Source organism: Lepidochelys olivacea (genome assembly GCF_965140295.1).
Source record: "Lepidochelys olivacea isolate rLepOli2 genome assembly, chromosome: 3".
NCBI lineage: Eukaryota > Metazoa > Chordata > Testudines > Cheloniidae > Lepidochelys > Lepidochelys olivacea.
Genome location: NC_140413.1, coordinates 120,160,619 through 120,181,716, shown reverse-complemented (window position 1 = coordinate 120,181,716; position 21,098 = coordinate 120,160,619). Strand labels below are relative to the sequence as shown.

General features: G+C 40.5%; 1 protein-coding gene across 5 annotated transcripts in view; it reads right to left on the bottom strand.

The window, feature by feature from the left end:
• ZDHHC14 (zDHHC palmitoyltransferase 14) overlaps positions 1–21,098 on the bottom strand; it is a 145,607-nt gene that overhangs the window by 26,525 nt on the left and 97,984 nt on the right. For 4 of the 5 annotated variants that reach the window (XM_084624402.1, XM_084624401.1, XM_084624405.1 and 1 more), the window contains exons 4-5: positions 8,452–8,589; positions 2,973–3,021 (exon numbers count right to left, since the gene is read on the bottom strand). In XM_084624402.1, coding sequence (XP_084480528.1) covers positions 2,973–3,021; positions 8,452–8,589 — 187 coding nt within the window. The remainder of the gene's footprint in view (positions 1–2,972; positions 3,022–8,451; positions 8,590–21,098) is intronic. The other variant, XM_084624404.1, reaches the window with a different exon arrangement.

The window sequence follows — 21,098 nt, the reverse complement described above, 5'->3', positions numbered from 1 at the left end:
GGGAATAATCACTTCCCTCAATCTGCTGGCAATGCTCCTACTAATGCGGCCCAATAAGCCGTTAGCCTCCTTGGCAACAAGGGCACACTGTTTACACATATCAGCTTCTTATCCACTGTAATCCCCAGGTCCTTTTCTGTAGAACTGCTACTTAGCCAGTCAGTCCCCAGCCTGTAGCAGTGCATGGGATTCCTGACCTTGCGGAACTTGATCAGACTTCTTTTGGCCCAATCCTCCAATTTGTCTAGGTCACTCTGGACCCTATCCCTACCCTCCAGTGTATCTACCTCTCCCCCAAGCTTAGTGTCATCTGAGAACTTGCTGAGGGTGCAATCCATCCCATCATCCAGATAGTTAATAAAGATGTTCAACAAAACCGGCCCCAGGACCGACCCCTGGGGCACTCCGCTTGATACCGGCTGCCAAATAGACATTGAGCCGTTGATCACTACCCATTAAGCCAGATATCTAGCCAGATTTCTATCCACCTTATAGTCCATTCATCCAATCCATACTTTTTTAACTTGCTGGCAAGAATACTGTGCAAGACCATATCAAAAGCTTTGCTAAAGTCAAGATATATCACGTCCACTGCTTTCCCCATATCCACAGAGCCAGTTATCTCATCATAGAAGGCAATTAGATTAGTCAGGCATGACTTGCCCTTGGTGAATCCCTGTTGACTGTTCCTGATCACCTTCCTCTCCTCCAAGTGCTTCAAAATGGTTTCCTTGAGGACCTGCTCCATGATTTTTCCAGGGACTGAGGTGAGGCTGTAGTTCCCTGGGTTCTCCTTCTTCCCTTTTTTAAAGATGGGCACTATATTTGCCTTTTTCCAATCATCCAGGACCTCCCCCAATTGCCACGAGTTTTCAAAGATAATGCCAATGGCTCTGCAATCACATCAGCCAATTTGCCTCAGCACCCTCGAATGCATTAGATCTGGACCCATGGAGTTGTGCATGTCCAGCTTTTCTAAATAGTCCTTAACCTGTTCTTTCACCACTGAGGGCTGCTCACCTCCTCCCCATACTGTGTTGCCCAGGACAGCAGTCTGGGAGCTGACCTTGTCTGTGAAGACAGAGGCAAAAAAAGCATTGAGTACTTCAGCTTTTTCCACATCATCTGTTCACTAGGTTGCGTCCCCCATTCATTAAGGGTCCTACACTTTCCCTGACCTTTTTCTTGTTGCTAACATACCTGTAGAAACCCTTCTTGTCACCCTTCACATCCCTTACTAGCTGCAACTCCAGTTGTGTTTTGGCCTTCCTGATTACACCCCTGCATGCTCGAGAAATATTTTTATACTCCTCCCTAGCCATCTGTCCACGTTTCCACTTCTTGGAAGCTTCCTTTTTGTGTTTAAGCTCACCGAAGATTTCACTGTTAAGCCAAACTGGTCACCTGCCATATTTGTTATTCTTCCTGTGCCCTCAATAAGGCTTCTTTAAAATACAGCCAGCTTTCCTGGACTCCTTTCCCCCTCATATTAGCCTTCCATGGGATCCTGTCCATCAGAAAAGCAGACTTTGACACCCTGAGGGAACTGAAGTCCAGGGTCTGTATTTTGCTACTTTCCTTTCTTCCTTTTGTGAGGATCCTGAACCCAACCATCTCATGGTCACTGCTGCCCAGGTTGCCACACACTTCTACTTCCCCTTCCAATTCTTCCCTGTTTGTAAGCAGCACATCAAGAGGAGAACAGCCCCTGGTTGGTTCCTCCAGTAATTGCACCAGGAAGTTGTCCCCAACACTCCACAAAAACTTCCTGGGTTGTCTGTGCACTGCTGTATTGTCCTCCCAGCAGATGTCAGGGTGAATGAAGTCCCGCAATAGAACCAGGGCCTGTGTTCTGTAAACTTCAGTTAATTGTCTGAAGAAAGCCTCGTCTACCTCATCCTCCTGGTCTATAGCACATGTCCACCACAACATCACCCTTGTTGCTCTCGCTTCTAAACTTAACCCAAAGACTCTCACCAGGCTTTTCTTCAGTTTCATGCTGGAGTCCTATTCCACTCACAGCTGAGAACTTATGAAAAAGGCAAGAAGCTGTTGGAACATATTAAAATAGCACAGTGACACTGAGGGCATGTCTACACGGACCTTGCAGTTCAGACAAAAGGAGTGGGAACAGCAGTCCACACAAGTGCTGTGCTGCAACTCCCCTGTGGGATGCTGCACGTTCAAACTTCAAGGTCCTGAGTTTGCACTAATGCAGTCCTCTTTAAAGAGGACTGCATTAGTGCAAACTCAGGACCTTTAAATTCATGTACGCAGTGTCCACAAAGGGGAATTACAGCACAGCACTTCAGTGCACATTGCTATTTGCACCCTCATAGTCCAAACTGCAGGGCTGCGTAGACATGCCTTGAGCTACAGTTAGTGGGGGATAGTGGGAGCAGGTGAGGGAATCTAACAAACAACTAGCTACTTGAATTAATGATACCTAGGACAGATTTTACTGTGTCCTAAAGGACTGACAAAGTTATCAGCATAAGTATACTTTGGAAATACTGGATTGTTTGGTGCCACTTAATATTTTTGCTTTTGTATTTTATAATTGACTTTTTCTATCCCACCAAAGTCAACAAATTCCAAATAAATATTTTCCTCTCATGAGAGTAGATGTATTACCCAGCAAATGCGTACAATTATCTCTTGAAATGTGTGTGTGACTTCAATAAATGTTAAATGGACATTACATACATTTACCTAGAATAGACTATACCCCCAAAAGATGCAAAATAATAATAAAAAAAAAAGACCTCTTCTCTTCTCTACGTACAACACTAAATGAGAAATGATGTAGCAATACTAGAGCAACTGGTGAAACCTTTCTTGAGAAAGTCTCAATTCCATGCATCCAACAACAGCAAAAATACCCCAAAAAACAACCCGGATACATTTATCATATAATTTCTTCCTTAATATTTATGTAACAAAATCTACAGCACATTTTAATGAAAGGATATCTTGCTGGACTGTCCTTGAGGGCATTTAAGAATCCTGTTTGCTGTGATCCTGTGGAAACAAAAACCAAATTTTACAAATGAGTTAGAATTTTCAGTATAGGCTGCTTTCATCATAGATCACATCCACAGATCAAAAACAATAGGCACCTGAAGATCAGTTGCATAATTGTATTTTGAAAGTAGTATCAACAAAAAAGTGGCAGAGTTATAATCAGATCTAACATCTAACATCTGTATCGGTATTTCTCAGTAATACCAGACTGATGTCTGCACCGTTTTGCATTAATAAGATTTCTAATTATCCCTCAGTTCTTTTCTATCCTAATATGGAAAAGAAAAGATTGTTAGCTACTTTTTGACTTGGAAATCCTATAAGATATACACCTGCTATGGCCCAGATTTTCCGCTGCCCCTAGCTTACTCTGGGTGCAGCCAGGCAAGTATGTGCAAATGAGCCAAATACAGATCTCTGATCCTTGGGCCAGTTCTACACCACCTCCTGACCCCTCTCTAAATTAGGGCATCTTGAGAGCTACTCCAATTTATGCTGGCTGGCTATGGCCACCAGGGCAACATCCACTAGCTGGGAAGAGCCAGAGAACTGCATGCTCCAGGCAGACTCCTTACACCAGGGTTCCAGGAAGGATGGTGTAGGAGATTGCTATGCCAGCTCCATGCTCACTGGGGATTCCCCACATTGGGAAGATATGTCCACTTTCCAGTCCCTATGCACTGAACTGATGCCCAGGGGCTGAAGAGGGCTGAACAGACTGGCCCTTACTGCTGCACATATTATAAATAACTTTGCATTCTACTGTATCATTTAACCATTATTCATTTAATACATTTGAAATATTTTCCCTTTGAAGAAAATTCTCCCTCCTTAGCCAAAGAGGATCTGATGGGGGGAAAAAATCTTGATGATGACTATCTTTTTTTAGGAGACACCATTTCCATGGGCCAGACTAGTGGTTTACAGTGGTCGCTATCAAAAAAAAGGAAAAATGACTTGCCTTATATTTTCCATTCTTGACTTTTTCCCCCAGTATTCTCACACTTGGGTCTTAGTTTCACAGCACAACTTCTCCCAGGTTTCAGGCCCTTAAGGACACCAGTAGCAGGTAGGTGTGTGAACAACACTCTCTGTTGGTGGTCATACACCTCTTGTCACTTCCTGACTTACCACAAAGTGAAGGCTCCTCAAACCAAATAAGTCAATCACAAAAACAAAATGGCTGAAAGATTAATGCCTAAAAAAAAAAAGTTGAATGAATACGAAGATAATGTCTATATTGAAAAGGTTTTCCTCTCTGAAACTGAGTGGATATATGTGGTTGAGCAAGAATCCTGCAAGATGATGACTTCAGAGAAGCAGAATTACTAAGTAAGTAATTTTCTCTTCTCCAAAGATACTATCTGTATAGAATTCTCACTCCTGGAAAGAAAACAGCGCAAGTGGATGTCAGAAAGAAAAAGAGCATCATTAAATAATTACAGCAGGCAGAAAGAACAAAGCCAAAGATGCTAATGTATGTTTTCTTTTTAAAAGTATACTTAAGGGTAAGACAGCGTCCCTCCAAAAGAGGGTGCAAAAATGACAGCCTGTAGGATGAATAAAAAAGACAAAACAAGCTTCACAAATTTGGCCAACTCAAGGGACATGCCCCCAAAGTTACAAAACTGCTAGAAAGTTGGACTGCACGGGAGGTTCTGCTGGATTGAGAGACTGAGGCAAGACTGCTTCTGTGCTTTGTAAATGTATGGAATAAGGACCATTTGACTACTTTGCATATGCCCATAATGAAATCTTTCATGAGGTAGGCAGGGAAGGCTGGGGAAAATATTGTCAAGATAAGTTAGCTCATTAAGGTGGAACTCCATAGCTACCTTGCAAAAGCATCTCAGATGAGTCCACAGCTCTTTATTCTTTTAAGATTTTGGTAAAGAGTGATCAGTCACAAGAACTTGAAGTTAGCTCACTGTGAGATAGTCACTAACACTAGGAAAATAACCTTCCACATCAGAAACTTGAACTCACAGGTACTGAGTGGCTCAAAAAGAGCTTTCCAGGAGCACATTAATATTTCATAACACCAGCAGCTTTTTAAATAAAGGTTTCAAAAGAATCAGTCCACCAAGAACCATACAACAAATGGCTGAAGAGACACCTTTGACTAGCTCATGACGGGTTGCTAATAAACGAACTCAAATGGAGTTAATCTTTAAGTTAGATTCATACAGGAGAAGAAGGTAATCAAGCAGTTTTTGAAAACCTATATAACTTTCAATATTAAGTCCTTCTCTTAGACAGGTTCCACAAGGGTAAGAGAACTCAAATCATTGGCTCGAAAACTCTAATCCTACTGTGCTCTTGCCAGCAATCAAGCCGTCACACACAGAGCTCATGTGTAAAGTGTCATGATTCTGAGAGATCAGTCACGGCTAGGACTCTGATCCTGGTGGAACCTGCTTTGGCCATCTGCAAAAGATCTGAGAACCTGACTGTGATAGTATGAAGCTACTAGGATCAAGTATTTATCTCATCTGGATTTGGCCAGAATTGTGGAGAGGCACACAGGAACCTCCTTCCTCAGTGGATGGAAAAATAAGTATCTTTTGTTAATGTAATGCCTTCTCAGTGTCCCGAGTAAAAGATGAGTGGTTTCTCATTGGGGTGAATGATGAAGAGAACAACATCTAGTGTAACACTGTCACGAAAGATCTGATTCAGTACTTCCTGATCCAGGAGACCACTTATGAGGCTCTAAAATATCTACTAAGGAATTTCTTACAGAGCCCTCTCTCTCATTGGAAGGGCTTCCAGAGAGACAACCTTATGCTTGCTTGTTTATATAAAACATAATAGCCTGATTTGCCATTTGAATCAGAATCATCATGAAAGATATCAAGTCTCTAAAGATCTTCATCAAATTCAGAACCCCCCCTTGCTGGTCGAACACTGATGTGCAGTTGTTGCTCTTGGAGAGTTCAAGTTCCTGCATACGGTCCCCATCCCTGGGGAAAAACATCAGAGGTCACTGCTATTTGGATCGGATGATTTTGGATTCTGGAGTATCAGGTAGGCCTGGAGGTCTCTGGATCTAATGTAAAATGGTGATGCTTGGATTCACTGGACTCTCAGAGTACACTAGAGATAGTTTTTTGTGCAGATATACCATAGATTTTACAGCTACAGTTGTGGCCATGAAACTCAACAATTGTAGCATGGCCAAACTGTCACCTGTTATTCCTTGCATATCCTTTCTGGAAAACTGGCATTGTCTTGGATATTGTCCTTGGATAGGAAGGTTTTTTTCTGAGCTGTTGAGTGGTCTGCCTTGCTGCCAAAGGGATGAGGTAGTGGAGAAACAGCCTGAAAGGGAAACAGAGGGAAGTATCTTTGAAGCTGAATCAATTCCAAATCACTGCACAAAGACCAAAGTCTCAAGGAAATGAACTGAAGATTTGAAAACACCAAAGCACAGAGGCACTTAAGCGAAGCACTCAATGCCAAATACAAAGACAGGGATTAGGGAACTGAGATTCCTGGAGACTTCTCCTCTATCAGCACTTATTGGCAAGCAGCAGCTAAACAATTGCAGGATTACCCCCGCATCCCACCAAAAAAAAAAAAAAAAAAAAAAAAGAAGACACAAAGAATACCTGAAGCAGGATAGGCACCAAGGGAGCTCAAGAGTTGCGGCTGCAGTTAGATACAACTTTTGCAGAGAGCTCTTTCGAAGACTGCAGTCAAGAAATGACTAGATACACCCAAAAGCTGAGGTTAAAGAACCTGGGTAGCAATCAATCAGCAGCGTGGAGGTTACCTGGGGACCAAACAAGCTTTCGGGAGGTTTTGCTGTCTCATGCTAGGGTAATGAGACCCCACAGCAAGAATCCTGCACAGATGGTATCTTTACAGAAGTCAGCATTTAATGTTTACAGCCCAATATTTGCAACATCTATAGTGTGTTATGTGCTGTTCAAGCATATAGTGTGAAACCCTCTGCCCCCAATTTTAATGTAATTACCACCACTGTAGTAAATATTGATTTTTTTTTTCAATAGCGACCACTGTAAAGTGATGGTCAATTGGTAAATTCAACTGCCATGTTGGAGATCAAATACTTGAGTGATTTCAGTGTGCAAAAAAAGAACCCCATCTGCAGGAAGGAAAGGGGAATCAACTCGTAACTGCAGAGGATTTATACTCTCAGATAAGTCAGATTTTAAAATATATTAAATATATTAAAAATGGCAAACCAGAATAAGAGCATGGATAAAAATATTCCTCGTAGACATACTTTTCCTAAATATGTGTGCGCACACATGCGTAATAAAAGCCTCACAGGTTTAAATAGTAACAGTAAAAATAGTTCCAATAATTCATTTTTCCTTCTTTTGGAGTATGAATGCTATTCTTCTAATGACAATATTCCAAGTAAAATTAATTTAGAGCGGACGGACCTGGTGGAAAGGACATTACTATGGCCACAGGGTTCCCCACATTTCAAACTGCTGCTGGTTCTAGTTTGTTGCACATTTGAAGGGATCTTAAATATTGTACATTTTTAGGAATCTTGTGAAAATGCTTCCGTTCTTCCTTTAAAAAGCACATGCTACGGCTTTTGTTTTTTGTTTTTAGAAAGGAAAACAGCTTCATTTTTGTAGGGGTCAAATAATTTAAAAAAATCATACATTGGCAGATTTTTCTGTAGAACCATTTCTGTGCGCACTGTGATTAACAAACTAGCTGCATAATGTGTTAGACCAAAAGCTGGAATTAACTATTATAAAGAAAACTAACAAGAAAAAGGCCCAATTTTGAAAATGGCCTCAAAAAAGCAGCTGTTCAAGGGTGGCTATTCTTATCTACCACAGTTGAGAAATACCAACAGTTTTTAAAATTCCTAATAAAAATGTACTGGAGTTTGAAAGACTTTTTCAATCATGAGAAGTTGAGATATATATTGGGATTAGTAGGATTTATCAACTGTGAAAAAAAACCACAGAATTACTTCCAAACACAATCCAGCATACAAATATAAAAACCAGTATCAAACCCATGATTATATATTTTACACTATCTTATCACATACACCCTATAATACACAGGGATGTTTCAACAATGGCTATGCATTCAAGATTGTCTATGTCTAAGAAAACTATCTGTTAAAAATGCAGGATAGAGGGAGATGTACTTTATCCTGGGCACAAAGCATATGAGCTATTCCTCAAAGGAACTGCCCACTAGATGACAGAAAGAATATTAAAAATTGCATTAAGGCTAGGCTCTACTATAGGAAGCCTGGCATAGGAATTCAGATTGCCATAACACAGCGTATCACTGGTGGCTCTCAAGCTTCAGAGAAAGGGTAGAAAAACAAACCCAAAACCCTAGATGATCAAAAGATTAAATTAAAAATAAAAACTCAAGCAAATGGCTACATACATAATCTGATTTCACCAGCATACTTACGAAGGATGATGTGGGTGATAACGAATGCAAATATAAAGACTGTCAGAAAGGACAGAGATAAAATAAACATATAAAAAAATCGGTAGTTTCTTTTCCCCACACAGTTGCCTACCCAGGGACAATGGTGATCAAACCGTTCTGAAATGAGAGGTAGAAAAAAATGGAATATAATTAATAAAGTGCTACTTTACTTCAGAAAAGCCCTCTAAATAGTGTAGAACAAATCATGATTTAATTGGTATTTGCAAACGGGTCAGAGAACTTCTTAGGACCCCCCCACCCCCCAGTATTTTAATGCAATGTTACAATTAAGAAATTAATGCACAACAGAGGTGGTGGTCTGTTAAATTACATAAATTTATGCTTTAGTACAACTGGAGAAATAAGCATACACATTTCCACTATCACATATAGAGTACCAGTTTAATTATCTGGATTTGGTCTCCAATATATTCATTTTTACTCAGAACTATAGTCCTCTATCACTATAATTTTGTGCCACATGTCCAGATTATACATTTGAGATTTCCCTGTGTCCATTACCACCCCACACCCATCAATTACGGAGCAGAAAATATTTTCCCTTCTTTTGTTATTCAGTTCATGATATCTTCCATCTCAGATCTGCTATTTTTCAGTTAGAACCAAAACTTCTACACCAAACAACTTCCATGGCAAAACAATTGAAATACAGTGTGGTGGAAAAGGGTTATTCTTAAGGGTTCACTTTTCTCAATTTTTTTCTTAGCTTTTTTAGCTATTGTGTTTTAAATCCTTTATTTTATTTTTTGAGAAATAATCCAGGGACACCAGGCGCGCTACAGCTGACGAGAGAAAGAGCTCTCCTGTTGGCTTAATAACTCCACCTCCATAAGAGGTGGTAACTACATTGGACGGGGAAGCTCTCCCACCGACATAGTGCTGTCTAAGGTCAGTATAACTACATTGCTCAGGAGTGTGGATTTTTCACATCCCCTTAGCATTGTAGTTATGGTGGAGTAAGTATGTAGTATAGACCAAGCCTAGACTGTTTAGAATAAGTAGTTAACACACATTTAATGGACCATTTGAGATGAAGTGGCCCATTAACACCCCTCCAGTCAAAGGGGGGAAAGCAGTGTGTGTATGGGTAGGGGGCAAAAGGCAGCTATGGGAATTATAGATTGTAGTAATAAGCCACCCATCCAATGTCTTTATTTAGTCCATGATTTTTAGTGTCTAGCAAAGTTATGAATTTAAGCTCCCAGGCTCATCTTTTGAAAGTGTTGTGCAGGTTCCTTTGAGGATGAGGACTGATAAGTCAGATACAATGTGATCGCTTTGTGTTATCATAACACAGGTGATACAGTGTTTTTGTCTTTTATCATTTTCCTGTGAGAGTTCATTCCAGTGATTGTCTGGTTTCACCCACATAGTTGTTATTGGGGGATTTAGCACACTGGACATGGGGAGGCTGGGCCTCCTCAAACAGCCAGGCATGGCCCTGCCCACACCCTGTCCCGAGGGCCCTGCTTCAACGGATCCGGTGGGCTCCAGGGGCTGGGGCCGTGCTGCCCGCATTCCTGGGGCTGGGGAAGGCTACAGCAGCACCACCACATGCTCTCCCTCTAGGCCCTCCGGGGCTGGGGGAGTGGGGGAGACTGCAGCGTCGCCACCGTGCGCTCTCCCTCCCCATGCTCTGGGGAGGGGCGCTTTGGGCACTAGCCAGCCTGTGGCAGGGGCTGGTGGCCACGGTGGGTGGGGGAGGGGCGGGAAGGTCTGGATTCCAGGGCATACGGAAGGGGCGGGGCTGGGGGCTAGCCTCCCCCAGCTAGAGGTTCACGAGCCGCCCTGGGCACTGGATGAGGTACACCACATGTTGTGATAGCCATGTGTAGGACCCATGGATCTTAAAAGGTTTGTTGTGAGGGGTGCTGATCATTGTAGCAGTAGAGATATGTCTGCAGGTTTTGCATCGGTTGTTCTGGCAGAGGCTGGTGCCGCTTTGAGTTAGTGTGTCCAAGTCTGTGAGGAACCTTCTTCTGATTATGAGCTTGGAGAGACTGGGGGTTTGTTTGAAGATGAGAATTGGGGGGTTCAGGAAAGATTTCTTTCTGAGTGGGGTCCCCATCAAGTATAGGTTGTAGTGGTTTGAGGATAGCCTGTATGGGTTCTGTGTGGGGTGGTAGGTGACAACTAAGGGTATGCATTAGAAGGGGATTTATTTCTGCATTGAAGCAGGGTCTCTTGTTGTATTAAGGTGGCTTGTTCCATGATATGATCTACTTCTCTGGTGGAGTGTCCTAGTTTAGTGAAGGTGGTTTTGAATGTGTTAATGTATAATCCTGTAATTTCTCCTTGGAGCATATACGGTGATATCTGAGTGCTTGGCTACGGATAACAGATTTCTTGTTGTGTTTGGGGTGATTACTGGATTTATGAAGGTAGGTGTAGTTACCTGTGGGTTTCTTGGACACAGTTGTCTGTAGGGTTCCATTGCTGAAGCTAACTGGTGTGTCTAGGAATTTGATGCTAGTGTGGGAGTGTTCCAGAGACAGTTTAATGGACAGGTGTGGTTGCTGTGGTGGAAATCTACCAGGGTAGGCTTCCCTGCCTCTCCTCTTCTTTTCCCAAATGGGCCACTTCACTTGAATGGTACCTTGAATATGCGTTAATTACTTACTCTAAACAGAAAAGGAGTACTTGTGGCACCTTAGAGACTAACCAATTTATTTGAGCATGAGCTTTGATTTATTTATTTATTGATGCATCCGATGAAGTGAGCTGTAGCTCACGAAAGCTCATGCTCAAATAAATTGGTTAGTCTCTAAGGTGCCACAAGTACTCCTTTTCTTTTTGCGAATACAGACTAACACAGCTGTGAAACCTGTCATTACGCTAAACAACATTCCACTTTCTATTTAGCTGTGACATTCTGAGTATGTTTCCCAGACCTGAAGAAGAGCTCTGTGTAAGCTTGTCTCTCTCTATAACAGAAGTTGGTCTAATGAAAGATATTACCTCACCCACCTTGTCTTTCTAAAATTTTAAATTGTAACAGAGTCCAAGATCAGAAAATAACACAGATGCTTTTATGCCTCCTCCCATTCTCAGTCTAAGTCCTATTCAAAGCCTGTTTTGTTTTTCCTAACTTTTAGGTCTCCATTGATGTATGCTAACTATTTGTAGTCAGACAGGAAAGGCATGCAATAAATCTGAAAGTCCTCAAATTCTATGCAAAAAAAAAAAAAAAAAAAAGCACATCTGTCCAAACACACCAGTTTGTTTTTATTGCGTCTTTATGGTTAAGACCTACATGAGAGGATTTTCTTAAAGAATGTATTTAGGATTATCTTGATTTAAAAATTTAAACAGCATGCACTACAGACTTCTGAGTTTACTATATTTATTAGCTTTTTCAAGGTTTTGCGTGACAGTTGTTTGGGCCACATAGTTCTGCTAGATATCTATTTCAAATTCCTGTATGGCTATTTAAGGTAAAGTTACTGACCCTTCTTGGGAATGAGAAAAATTCAGAATTAGCATCTTCAGTCTTATCAAGCTACTAATAAATATTTCAGGAGCTTAAAACATTGGGTGCTATTAACTTCTCTGCTGTAGTGGAACACACAGTGGTTCCCTGAAGTGATTAGAAATTCCATTAGAATACTGGTGCTTCAAAGTGATGGGCACTGTGCATGGGTAAGCACTTTATAGTGCACTTTGCCTCACATAACTGGTACATAATGCAGTACTTGGGCAGTTAACACCACAGAGAAAAATATTATTGTAAAATACGGCATGGAAATTATCACAATTCAGGGTGCAATCCAGACCAGTGAGGTGTTGTCACCATCTGTCCTGCAACCTTGGGTGCCTCACAATCCTTTGCTGCTGTAGCTCCCAAACTCAGCTGCTCTGGCTTTGCTGGTGCTCATATTTACGCCTTGCTACTTCTATTTCCCTTACCTGAAATGAAATAAACTGAAAATAACAAATGGTAACCTTTCTTTTGACTATTCCTGGCCACCATACTTGAGACTCACTTAAAATTGTTACACCAGTGCTTAGATTGTAAACAGCATGCTATGTATAAATCCTGTTTTGACTATGCCACTATCACCTTCTATGGTGCAATCCAGACCAGTGAGGGGTTGTATCACTAACTGCCCTTCAATCTTGAGTGCCTCACAATGTTTTGCTGCTGTAGCTCACAACCTGGGCCGCTAACAAACAGATAAACAGCATGCAGGTCACACTCTGAGTATCTGTGTATAGCTGCAGCCTGCCAGCAACACTCCAGTCAACACTCTGGCTTTCACCAGCCTTGATTACCACTTGCAGGGTGACCCTGACACACTCCCAGTCCTGGATTTTCCCCAAAAACATGTATTCTGAACTGTTCAGCCCTCTCCTAGACAGTTCAGATATTAAGTCTGTTGCCCCTCTAAGGGATCAATATTCAACAGTTTGCTACTTTAGAGTTACCAAACAATTCAGCTTAAACACAACACTGGATTAGGTTTGATTAAAGAATAAGACACAATTAACTAGAGGGAGATAGATTTGAAGTGAGAAGAAGACATTAAGTCAGAAATGGTTACCAGAGAAATAAAGATAATATGCTGTCTGGTACTAAAACTTAAACTAGATTTGGTTCAAGGTAAAATCCTTACATGTTCCCACCAACACAGCTAACCAAATTCTCAAGTCGGCATCTGCCCTCAAATTCCAAAGGGCTGGTTTCTTTGTCCATCTTAGGTAAAAAAGCAAGCGAGCAAGATAGAAAGAGCAAGATCCTGGGGTGTTTTTACCTCTCACTTTTATAGTCCATTTCCTCTTTGAAGTGATTCTTCTGAGCATTGCTCCTTAAAGTTTATTCAAACAGTAAAGGTGGCGCCGTGGAGTCTGGGGATGAAGGTGCCCTCATGCTCTTTCTTCTCCCCTGTGTATGCTGAAATGCAGATTTGCCTTGTCTCCCTCTTGCTGTCTGAAAACCTTGTTTACTACTTATATATAAAATGGGGTAAGCACACATTCCTTTGTTTAAGACAGAGCTGCTTACCCACTCCTGCTTAACGTGGGCTACATGGGTTTGAACATGTGCTATCAATATCATATGGGGGAATTCATAATTTTATGTATAATGTAGCTACATACACTTCACTGATATTACTGACCAGCGAGTTATTAGTTTTCAAATTATCCCTCACAAGGGATATTTTGTATTAAGGATTATTAAAATAGTGTGTAGGGTGTGAATACAGGGGTGCATTTGGTCACAGATACACAAAACATTTTAGGGGCACGATCCTAAGCAAAAGGTTACAAAAAGTGGCTTTCTGTTAAAAAAAGGAAATTCCATGCAGCATCTCTGGAGAATGCCTTTTTTAAATACCCTCATTCTCTTGTATATTGATATGCTGTGGAATCAACTCCTCTTAATGGTATAAAGTTCCAGTTTCTAGCCTTGAAGTCATAAAATATCAAATCTTAAACCTCTCATTGGTTCAGGCAGAACACTACATTTTGTACCTCAGATCTGTATCATGTAATAGGCAGATGTTAAAATGTGCAAACGAGAGCTAGTTTATATATTGGTAAATTATAAGAAGTGAATAAATTGGGTCCCATCCCTTCTCATAGGAAGTAGTTAGTGACATAATGATATGTGACATCACAACAGGCTATATAGGCTAGAAATCTGAGGGACTGTTCCACACATCTTTCAGTTAAGTATGTGTATTTGTTTATCTGTAGGGTTACCCTTATCCCCCAGCGATATAACAGAGGATTCAATTGTCCTGGCACTTGAGCAAACACCATATAGTTACAAATAATTGAAACAGCAACATCTTATTGAACAGTGGTAACGTGTTTTCCTCTTGAGATTTGTCTCCTTCCATCCCCCATCTTTGTTGTATTTTACATACTTCTTAGCTTTTTGATTTCACTCTCCTCTCCATCACAGCTTTCTAGGCTTCAACAGAGTGCTGGCTGAAGGGTCTATTTAGCTGAGTGTTCACTAATTTGTATGGCCCAATTTAATCTCCTTTCAGCCAGGGATCAAAAACATAGCCAGCTAAGTGCTAGCTGAAAATTTTGTCTCAGTGTCCTATTCATCTTTTCCATATAGGGTGGCAGGTAAAGGAGTAGGACGGGTTCTCAAACTGTGGGTCAGGAGGCGACCCTGTTTTAATGGAGTCACCAGGGCTGGCATTAGACTTGCTGGGCCCCAGGGCTGAAGCAGAAGCCGAAGAGCTTCAGCCCTGAGTGGTGGGGGTCAGGCTTCAGCTTCAGCCCTGGGTGGCGGGGCTCAGTTTACAGGCCACCCCTCCAGGGGCTGAAGCTCTTGGGTTTCAGCTTTGCACACACCCCTCCCCTGTACCCCCGCCTGTGGCTGACGCCCTTGGTCTTTGGCCCCCCTGCCTGGGACATTGGGGCTGGCACAGGCGTCGGTCCCCCCCTTCTGGGGTCATGTAGTAATTTTTTTTTTTTTTGTCAGAAGAGGGTTGCGGTGCTATGAAGTTTGAAAACCACTGGAGTAGTAGATACCATCTAAGTTTATAGTTAGCAGTATTTATGATACATGGTCTAGACAGCAGGAGTCAAATAACTGTTGGTGGTTTTTACTGGTAATAGTAGTGGGGTCTCAGCCCTGCAACAGAAGGGAGAGGTAGACAAGCTGCCTTCCACAGAACCTACCCATCACTTAGAAATGCCAGGAGTTCTCATCTCTTTGTTTGATACTGACTGGTATTACTGCAGAATGTGCATTAGGGGCCCCTTGCTTTGAACTTCAGGACATTTATGGTATTAATGAATAAAAAGAGGGAACAGCAATACTTGCAACACGAACAGACAACCCAAACTTCTTGCACCATTAAGAACCTTCGAGTTTAGACTTGCTTCATCTATAATGTAATAAGCTGTGGCTTAATAAACTCTAATGAACAAATGAGTTCATATAATTTGAATTGTCCCCTCAACATTTTAGTAGGCTGGAACTGAATGATGCCATATTTGGAAGAGTAAACTCTGCCTGACATTTTTGCCTGGGTTAGAAAACTGGCAACGAAATGAAGTTCTTTTTCTCCTCAGTAAAATGTGCAAAGTAATAAGATACCATTTCAATTTTTATAATGCCTTTCCTTCCCACATAAGCTTTCTCTACAACTAGGTCAGACTGTCACAAAAAAAAGAATTTGTGGTTATCCATGGAAGGTCAAAAAGATGCAATTTCCCAAGGTTGAGAGATCTCAATTCATGCTGAGAAATAGTTCTTGCCTTGAAAGAAAATGTGTCCTTTATTGGTTTCCTTTTTAGCCTTGCTCCCTGTGACAAAGTGGGAATATTTTGTAATACTTTTATGAGGCCTGTTTGTGCCTCAGTTTCACCTATCAACAGCATTGTTACCCAGTGGGTGGAAGGGGATTGTTTGCTCTCAGGGCAAGCTGAGACACAGATGGCTGGGCCTTAATCTCCATATCAATGGAGCATCTGAGAAGACCATGGCAAATCCAAGAGCCAAGAGACAGACACCTAGCAACCCATGACCCAGAGGGATATGGACTTCTCTGACTCTCCTTAGGGAAGCTGAAGATGCATTAATCCCTGAAGAGTGTAATATCTCTATCAGGAGTCTGTCTCATTTGGATTTACTGAACGAACCTCATGGCGTGAAAAATGACTGCTGAAGGCCCAGAGGTCCAGTCTAAGGAGGTGGTGAAGCCATGCAGCTGACCCTGGAGGAAAAGCGTGATGCCTAGTGGGTCTGGCACGTAGGGGTTCCTCCTAGAGACTGTTCCAAAGCTAGGTCCATAGCACTCATCCTGTGGATTCATGACATTCCTTGCATGCCCTTTACACAAAGAAATTTGCTCTTGTTTAGCGGGATCAGCAAGCTGTCAAAATTGTGTATTAAAAAGATACTTACTTTATAAATTGCAGGATTTCTGCTCCCTCCCTCCCAACACCAAAAGTTAGTCAATACTGCACTAATAACTATAGCTCCTTGGGTAAAGCGACTATATCATAACAGTACAACACTCATGACCAAGAGTCTCAAAATATTGTTTGGTATAACAACGTATATGCAATGTACAGGTAATTTTATGATCACTTTCCAAATAAAACAAGTTTTTTGTAACTCCTTAACTACTTTTTCTTAATCACAGTGAATACCAAGAGAAGTAGCTTTGCTCATGTGTAGCAATTGCTCAGCGTCTGAAAAAATAGTGACATTTCAGAAGGTGGGAATAAGAACTTTAGTGACTATGTTGGTATTTTGTAATGGAAAATGCCACAATACTTAAAGGACCGAATTCAGAGAGAATGCATAATACACATTAAATGATGCATCTCTAAGTGGCTTTTCACTGATGTACATGAGTCTATGCTGATGCATCTTGAATGCTGGGGAATCAGAAGATGTAAAGCTAAAAGCAGGAATTGCCATTTTAAACTTTGCTATTTCTTACACCTTTGCGTTAGGTGCTTTCCTGCTACACTTCTCTCTTTTGGCTCCTTAGAATGTAAGTTACAGCAACTTGGTTTTCCTCATACATAGTGGGTGAATTCAGAGGTGACGTGCAAGATAAATATGTATTTAGTACATGTATTAGGAGAGCAAATATTTGGGAGAATGAGTCTAAGTAATGCACACTCTGAATTCTTTTCCAGGTTTCTTCTAGACTTGCCTCTGTATTTAGCCCAACATCTCTTTCCAGGCCCTAGGACAGTTACTTTTGAACAGTCACTTTCAAGAACAATTATTATTTTATTTGAGAATTCTAGCAGTTACTGTAGGGTAAAAAGGATAATGTTTCCTATTTTAATATGAAACTTTAAAGGCATGTTATATTTAGTGCCTAAACAGGCTGACTGTGCCCTTTTTCAAGTAATTATTTAAAAATATATCATACAGCTCAGAAACAAAGAACTTCTCTATTTAAAAGATCACCATATAGTATAGACTCTTTAAACCCGAAATATTAAGCTTCCATTTCTAAGCACTATATCCCGACAGGCATGTAAGGCAATCCTAGACCCCCTTGAAGCCGTAAAGTATTTTCCTCTGTCAAAATGTTTGATGAGAAACATATCTAATATATAAAAAAATTTTTTTTGACATTTTCTGACATGAATCATTTGAAGGCAAGGTTGGTCTTTTAGTTGATAGAATTCCTCTCTGGATTTGTTGTAAGACTTGAGAAGCATTCACTAGTATTTAAAAGTTGCCTTCTTTCCCCTTCCTTGAAGGACTAGCTAGATGCAAATATCACTTTGTATAAAGGTTAACTTGAAGGGATGGGCAAGAAAGTAACAAAAAGATTCTGTAGGATACAATATGTAGCTATCTTGTCCGCGTCACTTTCTAAGTGCTTTCTAATGAACACAAAATTCACTTTCTACTTTTTTCCTTCTAAAATTTCAAATGGAAAAGATACAAAACTAATCCACTAACTGAATATTTAATATGACCTATTCATCCCTTAACAGCATACAGGCAAGTGCACTAAAAATTGCTCTTGGGATTCTGCAGAATTAACAACTCCCTTTTCAGCTTCATTAGCTAAAACTATGGCTATGATTACACTGCTCTGCAGTTCATATTGGGGTGTGTTTGTGAGAATGGCAGTGCACAACAAAATGCTGCACTGTAACTTCCCTGTGTGGATGCTGTGGGCATGAACTAAAAGGTTCCTACTTTGCATTAATGTGGTTCTCATCACACATCCACAAGGTGGATAAAAAATTAATGTTTTTTTGGGGGGGAGAAAGGAATTGTTTTAAATTTAAATCAGATTTTATTTTATTTAAATTATAAGAAGTTTCTTTTTAAAAATAAACCTGTTCATTTCATTAAAATGAAATCTGAATTTAATACAAAATATGTTAAGGCCTAAACTTATCACTTAAAACACTTACATAAAAAAAATATGCTACACCTATGAGCCTCTATAAAAAAGTTGAGTTAAAAACTGCTTTTCTATATACAGAAAGAATCGGGGGAAAACATCTAACTTTTGATGTAGGTCAGGTACTGTATTACGGACTTGATCCTATAGGAGACCCAAGATCTCTGCTAGAGACTGGCAAAGTCATCATGTACACTGGGACCCAGTTTCTGACTCTAGGAGACACCATGATGTGTCTCATCATGATCATCCACTGAGCCCACCTAGATGGTCTCATACTCCTATTTTTACAGCTTCATCCTACCTGAGCTCTGATTGGCTTGGTTCTCAAATTACGAATATTTATGACTCTACCCACCATGGAAATTTACTCTCCACCTAATAGAAAAACCACTGAGCTGCCCAGTAACTATCACTCCTTGCTTCTGGATGGTTCTGAGCACTTTAATAAATGGCCTTGTTCTATCTCCTTGCAGGCGTACACAGAGGTACAAACAGAAATCCATTAACTTGTCAGCTGCCTCCCTCTAAACAAATGAAATACTGCAGTGCAAAAGTGGGTTACACAAGTAGTAGTCTTGGATGGTTAGTTCTTTTGTCTGTCTGGGGGGAGTAGTGGAGGAGGGTTGGCACCGGGGAGTTATGGAGCAGAGTGTGCAACCAGAAAGGAGCAATGCTGGTGTCACAGCAGGACACTGGGAACAAGGGACAACATTCTTCAGAGTGCAGCCTCTAGTGTCGATGTCAACACCGTGGAACTGGAGGAGGGGGGAAAAGGCCATATCTGCAGGTCATAAAAGAGACCCATTGGGGAATATTTTCAAGAAATTCCTGTACCTATGGGTAAAAAAAGGAACACCTGCCAAATGTAAAACAGTGCAACAAAGAGATGGAAGGCCTGGTTGTCAGAATTAAACAACACTATGAAAAAATGCTCCTCAGACGGCAATGACTTTGAAGATGATGATGTGGACATGTCTGAACAATCTAGATCAGCTGGTTAGTAAACTTGTTTTTGCACCATTCTTATGGACCACCTACCATGTCTTACTATGCTAGTGAATGATAACTCAGATTGTCATAAATTTGTGTTTTTGGTGGATTAAGTTACTTATTAATTTCAAGATGGTTGTGGGAGTATTTATCAATTTATTTTTACTGTTACTGCTGGACTTCTGACATGATTTTTTTATTGCTCAGTATAATCAAAAATCCTAGTTGAAGATTTCCTGTTTAAAAGAAAAAAATTAGACATTTATGAATTTTAAACATTTTTTCCCCCAAAACTATTTGATAGGTTGCTAGAGATAAATAGATGTAAATAATCCTTATAATTTATTATTTTTCCTATAAAACTGGGTTTAGAATAAATTCTCATTTAAACAGTGAAACAAATAGCTTCAGTAGGATAAATCTTTCGTTTACAATTGGATTTTTTAAAAAAGCAGTGCACTAAGTAATATTCAGTGAGAGCGACTATTTTCACCATTTTGTTTAAAGGCCTGGCTTAGATGTAAGGGGTTATGAACGTCCATCCTCTGCAATGACTACAGCTTCAGAGTTATCTGCTGGTAGCACCAGCAGTGCTGCAACTAAACATATGTCAGACAGTAATTACCCATATACCCCCTTCCTCCCCAAAATAAATAAATAAAAACCAAGAAAACCCACAAGTCTTTCTTCTTCATCCTGTAAAACCATGGATGAGATTGTTCTGAACAAGACAAAAGAGATGTGTTCTTTTCATCTATGGAGTCTTGCTGGAATTTGCTGGTCCTGATTACAAACATTTCATTGACATGGTTCACCATCATCATGACCACACCACACTTCACCCTGCAGAGCAGACATTGCTGGAAGGTTGCTAGATACAGTATATAAGAAGGAAACTGAACAGTATGCAAAATACATTGACAGGAAATTCATCAATCTGAGTCTGAATGGGTATATAATTATTCAGTAATATATGCTTATGACACAACAGAAGATGGGGTTGTCTATCTTACAGAAACAATTGATTCATCAGGAAATGCCCATACAGCAGAATACTTAAAAGCAGCAGCAGTAAAAGCTACAACAAATTTTGAACAAAAATTCAAGTCAGAAATTTTGTCACAGACAATGCTGCAAATATGTGAAGAAATATAGAAGATCATAATGAAGGGATTCTGAAACTTACAACATATGGGTGCAGTGCTCATTTGATGCATCTTTTAGCCAAAGACTTCAGTAAAACTCCAGGAATAAAGGAAAATGTGGAAATTACAAAATACTTCTGTAACAATCGCTTCAGCATCACTGAAAAGAGGAGGAAGACCCAAACTAATTCTCCCCCAAGATGTATAATGGAATTCAGTGGCTGACTGTTTTGAACTACTTATTAAGAACTAGCTTATTTTGAGGATATGTGAAGAAAATCATGACAAAGAAGATGGAACTATCACAGCCATAGTAGTCAACATGGGACTAAAGAGAAATACAGAAGATAAGTTCAGGATATTTCCATAGCCTTGGACAAACTGCGGAAAGATTGCTGCTGTATTGCTGATGCTGTTGAAATCTGCACAGAACTTCAAGAGACATTGAAGAAAGACTTACTCCACAACAAAGTTAAATTGCAGGCAGTAAAGAAACATCTAATAATCACCCATCAATCTTGCCAGACATAATAAATTTCAGGGCTGGCAGAAAAGCACTCAAGCACTACATGTTTGCTGACGATATTTTAAAGAAAGTCACACCACTGAA